The sequence below is a fragment of the Mesoplodon bidens genome (assembly GCF_964165515.1).
Source record: "Mesoplodon bidens genome assembly, chromosome: 11".
NCBI lineage: Eukaryota > Metazoa > Chordata > Mammalia > Artiodactyla > Ziphiidae > Mesoplodon > Mesoplodon bidens.
Window position 1 is genome coordinate 47,749,323 of NC_138167.1, and position 10,613 is coordinate 47,759,935.

Consider the following 10,613-nt stretch of genomic DNA (forward strand, 5'->3'; position numbering starts at 1 on the left):
CCCAAGCAGCAGAACAAACACTCCTAAAGCAGCTCCTGCCAGGCCTGGAGTGAGAGGTTGTCTGGCTGAACAGACAGCGACTTTGTTTGTTTTGTACTCCTTGCTCCCATCCCCACTTGCCAGACTCCCTCATTCCTTTCTCTCTGCCTATCTGTGGGTCAGGAGCTCTGTGGGTTTTTTCCAGATGATGCAAGAAAGTTTTAAAACTTATTTATTTTTGGATGAAGGTGATTTCTGAGAAAGAGACAGGAGTTGAAGGGGGTCCAGCAGGAGCTGATAAAGGGGTCCAGCAGGAGCTTCTCTGGGAACTGGCTTGGGTGGGGATTAGATAGAACAAAGGGGTCAGAAATTTCTGGGACCACACCTTCCCCAAGGGGTGTCACCTGTCTACAATTTAGGCAAGTCCTGTTCTTCTCCAGGGACCACTCCAGTTTGACCTCACTATCCACATTCTTAGCTAGTTTGTTTTTGACGCTAATTGGTGGCCACACAAGACCATTAAATTTTGCTTCATCCCCCTTCCTACCCTCAACCCCAATACAAATGCAAAACAACGTGGGAATCCCCTTTCAGAGGAAGCAAAGGTGCAGCTTTAAGAGAAAGGGAAGGGAAAAAGAGGGCTCTGACTCAGAGCCTCCTGCCATTGGCTGCTGGAGGGGATCCCACCTCAGGGATTGGCTGTGGCAGAGTCCGCCCCCTCTTGTGATTGGCTCAGCCAGGGTGATATAAGGAGGCTGTGCCGGCCTCTTTTTCAGTTGGAGAGAGACAGGGAATCCGGCTGGGACCTGTGCTGAGACGCACCTGGCGCAACGTTCTCCTCTCTGAATCCGAGTCCAGGTCCCGCGGAGGCTGCAGCCATGAAGGAGAGACGGGCCCCCCAGCCAATCGTGGCCAGATGTAAGCTCGTTCTGGTGGGGGATGTGCAGTGTGGGAAGACAGCTATGTTACAGGTGTTGGCGAAAGACTGCTATCCCGAGGTGAGTTGCTCGCCCGACCGCTGGCGAGCTTTCCTCCTTGCCCGCATGCCTTCTGGGGGTAGATTCCCACCCACCCAGGGGAGCTGTCTCACCCCGCCCCACCCCTCCCCATCCTCAGCCGCTTTCTGGCTGGAGGACCGCCCTGCCTTAGCTTCCCCTGAGACCTGTTCCACTTCTGCCGCCCCGCAGGCTCCTCCTCACCTCTTCACCCATAGGTCCCCCCCATCAAATCCCCTCCTACCTCCCTTCATCCTGGAGTCTGTTCTTGGGAGAGGGAACTGAAGGCATTTGAGAGTCTGGGGTTTTTTCTTGACGTAATACCTGTCCGTCCCTTCACCCATCCTCAAAGGTTCTATGCGCTTATCCCCAGGTAGGCTTCTGCTGCCCTGCTGGTCCAAGGGGCTTGTGGGGAAAAGATAAAGCGCTAGAATTGGCTTGTGGCTGTGAAATTGGAAGACAGACAAATCTGGGCACAAGAGGATTCCTTGTGTGTGTGTGTCTCCCTGACCATCTAGGATATGGGGGGCTTGTCCCTGGCAGGCAGCCATTCACATTTCTTACTCTGAGATGGAGCAAAGTGTCTGTGCCTCTACACTCCCCCCCCCACTCTGTCCCATGTGGTCCCTCCTGCCCCAGGTATCCCCTCCTCTCCTTATCTCCTGACACTTTAGTGTCTCACTAGGATGAGCGGCTTCTTGTGTAGCCAGCACTAACTGGAGGGTTACAAGGGTAGGGACACCCAGGGTGTGAATAGTTCCTCTCTTTTCACAGACGTATGTGCCCACTGTGTTTGAGAATTACACAGCCTGCCTGGAGACAGAGGAACAGAGAGTGGAGCTCAGTCTCTGGGACACCTCAGGTAAGACTGCTGGCCCCAAGTCCCCCCCTTCCCCCCCCCCACTGGTCTGCTGCAGCTGCTGTGTTTTAGAAATTGTTTCCCTCTTTGATGGGGAGAAGGAGTTTGGTGCTTGCCAGGAAACGGAAAGAAGGGGACCTGAAGATTCTTTGGTTGGGGTTGCGGGGAGGGTTTGACCAACTCAGTTGGCTGGTCCAGGGGTGCAGAGTGGATAAACTCCAGAAGCTACTCACTTCTCTGGGTCTGGCTCCATCCTTCAGAGGGCTGAGATGGTGAGGTGGATGGACCCCGGAAGACTACTGGAGGAGACAGTTAGGGCTTCTCCATTTCCACTCCCTGCCGCCCAGCACACGCACACACAGCCTTTACTGCCCCAGAGCAAAGCCAAAGAAGAGGCAGGAGGCAGTGCTGCTGGAGGCCGTTGTGCGTGAGGCAAGGAGACAAGCCTGCTTTGGGGGAAATATTGCTCCTGACTCAGTTTTCTCTCCTGCGTTCCATCTCGGGCCACTGCTGCCTCCCTGCCTGCCGCAGCTCAGCCCCACTGTCATACCTCTGCGGCTAAGGATGAAGCGATGCATCGTCAGTGTTTTGGAGGGTGGGGGCTTAATATGGGGCATGGTCACGTTGTACATAGTTGGGGGGGTGTTGGCTCTGACTGGGCTGAGGTAGAAGATGCTCTGTGTTTCTGGATCATAGAAAGCAATATGTTTCAAGCCTCTCATCCCTAAACCTGCAGTGCTAGTCTATCCTTTGCTTTGATTCTGACCCCTTCATTATCTCTTTAGCCCAGCCCTTTTTTAATAGACTGAGCTCAGGTTCACAATTAAGGACTAAAAGCCAGGAATAGGAGAAAGAAAATAAAATCCACTTCTCTCCAAAAAATGCATATTCAGGCTGAGTTTAAAGAGAAACTATAAATCACTAGGGGTTTCCTGTTACATATAAATATGCCATCCTACTCCTCCAAAGAGCTGTTATTCCCATCATCCAATTTTGAGGTCTCGAAAGATTGGAGGTAGGGGATGGGTAAACAGAAAATGAGACTTCCTTTTGCTCCCCACTCCCCAAAACAAAACAGAAATTCCTCAACCTCAACGGAGGTATGCTTTCCTCCGTTGTAGTTCCAGGGGCTGGGAGGCAGGATTCTGGTTATCCTAGACTGTGCTGTGCTGGCTGGATTGGACTGGAATGCAGCTTGGCTGCATGATGTATGGTTTTTCGTCTGCTGTACTCTGCCCACCTCTCAATCTTCCCAGAATCTTACTGCAGCTCATCTCTTTTCACTACCACCGCCCCTCCTCCTCCTCCCACAGTCAGAATGCAGCCCTTGAATCCCAGTCCAGATAATGGAAAGTCAGCAAGGTGGTCTCTATTCCCTGTGTCGCATCCCCCCCACCCTTCCCCCCAAGTTCTGAAAGGATGCAGGCATCCTCAAACTCCCTCTTTCAAATGAGGTGCCCACAAGGAAGAAGGAGAGGCAGGGGTGTGTGGGATGGGGCTTCCCAGCACTGGGGCCAGGGTTGAACCTGTTCCCATTATTCACTTGCTGGTCTTAGGGGAGGGGGATCGCTTGGAGCCAGAATGGAGGCCTCCTCCCCTCCCCCTTCCCCAGTGCTGCAGTGCTCCCTTTGCTCAGTGACGCTGTGTTAAGACCCCACCTCAGAGAGGGATGGGGACCAATTGCTGAAGGAGCAAGCATCTATCCCAACTCCCCTTTACTCCTTTTTTTAAAAAAAATTTTAACAACTAACCCCCCCCCCCGCCTCAGCTTGGATTCCCCCCCGTTTCCATGGCGATTGCGGTTCAGGGAGAGGGGCTGCTTACTATTCTGAGCACGGATTGTCTGGGTTCCAAATCTGCTACTCTTCCTTCCCCAGGGTGGAGGGAGGAAGGCTCAACCCCTAGCATTCTCCCATATTGGACCACCTGAGTCTGCATTGCCTACTCCCCTCCCAGTGAAGGACCCTTATTCGAGCCTCTAATTCCCAGCTATTGGCGCTGCTGTCTCTGAGAACACCTCCCTGAGATCTTGGGATATAGGGGCTACAGCTCTCCTTTTGCCCTTTACAGCGTAAGCTGATTTGGGTGGGAGGAGGAGGGGGACACTGAATTCTTGATGCTCTCCCTCCCCTGCCAGCCTCCTAGAGTTCTGACCCCACGGCAAAGAAGCAGGGCAGCCAGTTATGTAACATGCAGATTTGTTCCTTCACTGGGGAGACCCTAGAGCAGAGGTTGGGCAGCAGGCAGACTCTAGAAAAGAGACCTTAAACAAGGCCTCGTCTCTCTGTAGGGGTAGGAGCAGCTTTCCCTGGGACTCAGAAAACGGGTGGACCTTCAACTAAGCCCACTGTAGGAGATCCAGACAGGGCCAAATTATACTCCACCTCCCTTTTATTTTGCCCCCTTTCCCTTTTTTAGGACTAAGGAAGATGATATTCTTGTACCGCCTTCTGGCAGGCAGTCAGGTCCCAAGCTTCAGCACTGGAGCACATTCCCCTGGGAGATGGGTGGGGCCATCTCACCTAAGGGACCAAGCATGGTATTCCCAGGGCTCTTTTGGTTTAGGCCTGTAGGGAGGGAGAATGCCATGGCTCACCATCAGCTCTCTCTCCTCTCTACCAGGATCTCCCTACTATGACAATGTCCGTCCACTCTGCTATAGTGACTCAGATGCAGTATTACTATGCTTTGATATCAGCCGTCCAGAGACAGTGGACAGTGCACTCAAGAAGGTAAGGCTGGATAAACTCTGCTATCTCTAGCTCAGCCTGAGAACAAAAAGGAATCTTGGGGACCTTGTCATCTAATCCCCTCTTGTGTAACAGGAAGAAACTGAGGCCAGGGAAGGAAGAGATTTGCCTGAGGCCACATTAGCTACAGCTCCGGGACTAGAACCCAGATCTCCAGTCCCCTCTGCATCCTGCCTTTGCCTCTATCCTGCACTGCTCTGTCAGAGGCCCAGCAAGGGAGGGAAGTGTTGAGACTCAGGAAGTGAGGGATTGAGAGTAGAGAACCATCTGGTGATATGGTTTGAGGGTCGGGGAAGGGGCCTTTTGGTGGCAGCTTTTATAGACCTTGATCCCAGGCCTCCTGGACTGGGCAAGCCAGGCAGGCCTGAGCTGAACTGCTGGTAGGAAATGCCTTGGTCCGAGTAGCAAGGTCTGCCCATACTGAGGAGTCCCAGGAAAGCTTGTGGAACTAGGCTAGTTTCCCAGAAGACTCTGGGATTATCTCCTTCCCTTGGCAAGAGACTGGTTGGCCTCTTCCTGGCTTTCTGGACCTGTGAAGCCCTTTGGGTTGAGGGGCAGACCCATGCCCCATATGCTTGGCAAAGAGTGGGAGATTTGCCTCTGTGCTCTCTCTGGTGACTGGGCTGTTGAATTTGGGGACAGACTCTTGGATCAACATTCCTGTGGCCCCAAAGCCCTCATGGGCAGGAAGATGATGTAATTAGTGCAGTGGTGGTGCTGTGACTCAGAAGGAGGGCTGAGCTGGTGATATACTGGATGGTGTGTGTGATGTTGCCAACTGGGTTTCTCCGGGTGTCCGTCAGCCACTGACTCTCCTTCCTTCCTCCTTCCCATCTCCTTGCACGGCTCTTCAGTGGAGGACGGAAATCCTCGATTATTGTCCCAGCACCCGTGTCTTGCTTATTGGCTGTAAGACAGACCTGCGAACAGACCTGAGCACTCTGATGGAGCTGTCCCACCAGAAGCAGGCACCCATCTCTTACGAGCAGGTGTGTGTGTGTGGTGTGTGTGTGGGCCCTCGTATGTGCTGGGGGCTGAGTTGGGGAAGGCTACAGGAGAGGGCTTGAAATATGGCCCCTGCTCACACTCACTCGCTACAGCAAGAGAGAATTGGTATTCTGTGGGGCCATCTATAATCAGGAAACTAGTTACCTGGATAGAGGTGCTGGGTACCAGTTTACCCAGATTCATGCTATAGTTTGGCAGGTGAGCCATTCCTGTGTGTGCCAGTGTTTCTCAGCTGGGTTTTTTTTTTTTTTTTTTTTGAGGACCACCTGCATTAGAATCACGAGAGGTGCTTGTTAGAATTCCTGACTCCTTATCTATAGAGTCACTCTGGGAGAAAAGTACGGGAATTGCATTTTTAATTAAATCCCTGGATAACTTCTTATGCACATGGGACTGTAAGGATCATTTCTTTTAAACCAGGGTTTCACATTGCAATCATCTGGGGAGCTCTTAAAAATCCTAACGCCTCGGCGTACCCCCAGAAATTCCGATTTACTTCTTCTGGCATCAGTATGGTTTACAAAGTGTGCCAAGTGACTTAAGGTGCAGTCAGGCTTCACCTTCAGAAGATAATCAGCAGAGGGTGGTGGTGGGAGACTGGCAGTTGGGTCCATCAGAGCAGCCCTGGGGAGGACCACTAACCTTAGAAGGCAGTGTTTCAGAGCCATTTTGGATCACTGCATTGATGACCTCACTCCTCCCGCAGGGCTGTGCAATAGCCAAGCAGCTGGGTGCAGAAATCTACCTGGAAGGCTCGGCTTTCACCTCAGAAAAGAGTATCCACAGCATCTTCCGGACGGCGTCCACGGTGTGTCTGAACAAGCCCAGCCCAGTGCCCCCGAAGAGCCCTGTCCGAAGCCTCTCCAAGCGACTGCTCCACCTCCCCAGTCGTTCCGAACTCATCTCTTCCACCTTCAAGAAGGAAAAGGCCAAAAGCTGTTCCATTATGTGAAGTTGGGGTTGGAGAAGGGAGACAACCTCCCACTTCCTCCCTTGGGTTGCAGAGGCATGGGGAGAGGGAGGAGGAGACAATTTAGGACACTGGACGTGAGGTTTTCAGACAGCCACGGTGAGGGCTTGGAAGGAGACAGGAATGGGACAAGGAAAGAGCCAGGCCCGGCTTGAGGACCTGACACTGCGAAAGAACCATCACACCCCAAGCCAGGCACTAGGTGGTGGAGGGGCCGGCTGCCCCAGTGCCCCCCGCTCCAGAAGCAGGAAAGGTGTGGGGCTTTGGGGGGGCATGCTGGCCTCATGGCTTTGGTTGGGGGCCTACAGGAGCCTCACCTTCAGCATCATGCCTCTTCCACACAGCGTTTCCATGCAGGCCAGGGGATGGGAGGGGTCCCTGAGCCCTTCCCTTCCCCTCCGAGGAGGCCACAGAGGAATGGAGAGTGGGGAAGCCAAGAGGCAACTCCTCTGGGAGCTGAGCCCAGGTGCTTCGTAACTGGTAACTGAAATCAGAAGAGCAGGAGCTGGTCAGAGCCAATGAGAAGGAAACCTCATCTTTGCATAGCCCATGCCTCATGGAGAGGTGACATCATACATTCACATGCTTCTCACCTAAGTCCCCAGGGTCCAAGGGAGAAGCCCCAGACCCCCTTCTCTTGCAGCATGGGGGTGGTGGTGCTGCAGGATGCAGGGCTGGGTGGGGGTCACAAGACTTTTTCTGCCCTTAGGGCAGTATAGCTGGCATTTGTTTTATAGACTCTTGTCTTTGGAACTGGGGGGAGGGGGGAGTGTTTCAGTCTGTTACATGTTCTGTGTTTAAAGAAGAAAACCTATTTATTACTGAACAATATAGCACATATAAAGAAGTTGGCTCCATATCCTTAGTTCCTGTCTCTGTTTCCTTTGGTCTTCGATAATGAGGAAAAGCTGTCTTGAGGTCCTTTCTGTGGGTTGCAGAGTGGCTGCCTCCACTGTTCCCTGGCACTTCCAGCAAGGATCGCCTCCCTCTGACCCACCCCCTGCCTCATCCCCTTCCCCACCCAAGTCCTGCTAAGCCAATGAAGATCTCCTTAGCCCTAGAGCAGGGTTTCTCAACCTCAGAACAAATGACGTTTTGGACTAGATAATGCTTTGTTGTGGAGGCTGTCTTGTGCACTGGAGGATGTTTGACAGCATCCCTGGCCTCTACCTGCTAGGTGTCAGTAACACCCCTAAGTTGTCACAACCAAAAATGTCTCCAGATGTTGCTAAATGTCCCTCAGTGCAAAATCACTCGTGCTTGAGAACCTTTGCCCTGGAGAGTCTAGAGGAGAGAGACAAGGTCCAGTGGAATCATCAGAAGGAGATCCAAGCTGCTGAGATCCCAACCCCTGAAGAAGGTAGACAGACTGAAGCCAAGGCTGGGAGGTTCCAAGGGTTCTGGTCTCCTCTAAGTTCAAGGCGAGGTGATGCCTTCTGCTTTCTAGAACTTCCAAGTCCATGGCCTGTTGATGGCAGCGCAGGGGCCTTAACATCCCTTCTCTTCAGCTGCTTATAGCTCTTTTTTCCAACTTTCATACTGTACTGGAAATAGTTACTGTGTACTGAGTACTTACTATGTGCTCAGCATTGTGCTGAGTGCTTTACCTACATTATCACATTTTTAAAATTTTTTATTGAAGTATAGTTGATTTACAATGTTGTGTTAATTTCTACTGTACAGCAAAGTAATTTAGTTATACCTATACATATATATATATATATATATATATATATATATTCTTTTTCATATTCTCGTCCTAAACTCCCATCCCAAACTCCCGATCCCCTCTACATTATCACATTTAACCACATAAATGAAAATAGTTAACATTTGTTAAATGTTTACTATGGGTCAGGGCTGCTTATAAGTTCTTTATATGTTACTTATTCCTGTGATAACGCTATGGGGTACTACTGACGTCATTCTACAGACAGGGAAACTGAGGTTCAGAGAGATTAATGTGCCTCAGGTCACACAGCTAGAAAGTGATAGAACCTGGATACAAATCCAGGCAACCTGGCTCCAGAACATGCACTTTTTTTTTTAAGTTTAACCATTTAATTTTTTTTTCACTTTTTAAAAATTGAATGAGTCTTCAAATTCTATAGTGCTTTACAATTTTCAAAAGTTTCACACACATGATTTCATATAATCCCATAATAATTCTTTTTGCCCCCTACCCCTATATTGCCCCTTCCCTCTCCCCACTGGTAACCACTAGTTTGTTCTCTACAGAACATGCACTTTTTACTGCTCTGCTATCCTATCCTGTGTGGCAAATGGTATTATTATCCCTCTTTTATAAAAGAAGAAATAGAAAAGCCAGAGATTCCACATAACTTGTACAAGATCATACTCTGGTTAAGTAGTAGAGTCAGGATTCAAACCCAGTCTCAATGTTAACTGTAATTCCATGGGCCCCTTACTGCTAGCCATGTGGTACCTAAATAGGAGACTCTCTCCCTATGGTCCTTACTAGAATGTAGTCCCTCGGTCTCCATCTCCAAAGATGCATATTTGTGAAAGAACTAGCAGGGTAGGACAAACCATGCAAGTATCCTTTAAGCTCAATGTCTTACATGTGCCGTGAGAGAGGTGTGCACCAGTACTAGGGGAACTCTGCCACTCTGAACTTGGACAAGCTTCATCAACTTTCTGGGTCTCAATTTACTGATCTTTAAAGATGATTGAGAATGGTAGCCTGGAAATGGGGAAAGAGTATCTACTCTGAAATTAAATGAACTTGGGAGTTGAATACTGGCTCCATTCTTTTAACTATGTGGACTTAGAATCTTTCTGGGCCACAATCTCCTTATCAGTAAAATGGAGATAATGCCCATCTTATACTATTAGAAGAACAAGGTAAGTTAGGGCTTCCCAGGTGAGGCAGTGGTTAAGAATCCGCCTGCCAATGCAGGGGACATGGGTTCGAGCCCTGGTCCAGGAAGATCCCACATGCCGTGGAGCAACTAAGCCCATGCGCCACAACTACTGAAGCCCATGAGCCTAGAGCCCGTGAGCCACAACTACTGAGCCCGCGTGCCACAACTACTGAAGCCCGTGTGCCTAGAGCCTGGGCTCCACAACAAGAGAAGCCACCGCAGTAAGAAGCCCGCGCACTGCAACGAAGAGTAGCCCCCACTTGCCACAACTAGAGAGAAGCCCGCGTGCAGCAACGAAGACCCAACGCAGCCAAAAATAGAAATAAATAAATAAATAAATTATTTTTAAAAAAAGTAATGTAAGTTAAGTGTCCAGCACAGAGTTGGGTACTAGGAGGTATCAATACTTAGTAAATAGCAACTGCAGCTCTACACCTTTGGTCTGATTGTTAGCTCCATTCTGTGAGTGGATAGCCCTCCGGTGTTCACTGGGTGAATTACACCCAACAGACCTCAGACAACTTTTCCATTCTCTCTGTGTGATCCAAGCGGGCAGCTCAAAGGCTGCAGAGTTCTAAGAGCAGAAATGTGCCTATCCCAGGGTTCCTTTGGGCCTTTATGCCTGAGGCTCAGAGCTTTAGGATTATTTGGGCCTATCCCAGGCTCTGCTTCAGTAGAACTGAACACATTCAGAGAGAAAAACCAGAACTAAAGCTATGTGAGATTGAAACCAAAAAGCTGGTGATGGGAAAAAGGGAAGGAAAGAGGCATTAGTTACTTCCTGGTATCTATCTAAACCGTCCTAGAAGTTGCCAGAGTTTTTGTTTTTGTTTGGGAGGAAGGGGGGTAGAATTATGAACCATATGACCAAAGAGAAACAAAGTGAAAGTACAATTTTTGGGGAAAAATTCTCATTGGAGGACTGAAAAGAGGGAACTAGGAGAAAGAAAGAACAAAAAAGTATTAAGATAACCCAAACAACTGGCCAGATTCCAAAGAGCAAGAGAGTGAAGAACGCAAGTCCTATCTGGAATGTTGAGAAAACCAGGTGCCACAGCCCAGGAGATACCATCCTTCCAGGAGGCCTTTGGAATCCATTGTGTGGGCTCATTTTGAGTTGTCACAGTAACCAGGGTGTTACCGCTGGGCCAGGGTTGCTAAAATGTC

The 10,613-nt window shown here is 50.1% G+C and overlaps 1 protein-coding gene across 1 annotated transcript; it reads left to right on the plus strand.

Annotated features, from left to right (window-relative positions):
* The first annotated feature begins 771 nt into the window (after positions 1–771).
* On the plus strand, positions 772–7,380 carry RND1 (Rho family GTPase 1). The gene is made up of 5 exons (XM_081249719.1): positions 772–977; positions 1,749–1,836; positions 4,456–4,565; positions 5,438–5,572; positions 6,298–7,380. Exons 1-5 carry the CDS (start codon positions 858–860, stop codon positions 6,541–6,543), a joined length of 699 nt encoding a protein of 232 aa, XP_081105845.1. The 5' UTR covers positions 772–857; the 3' UTR covers positions 6,544–7,380.
* The last annotated feature ends 3,233 nt before the right edge of the window (positions 7,381–10,613 follow it).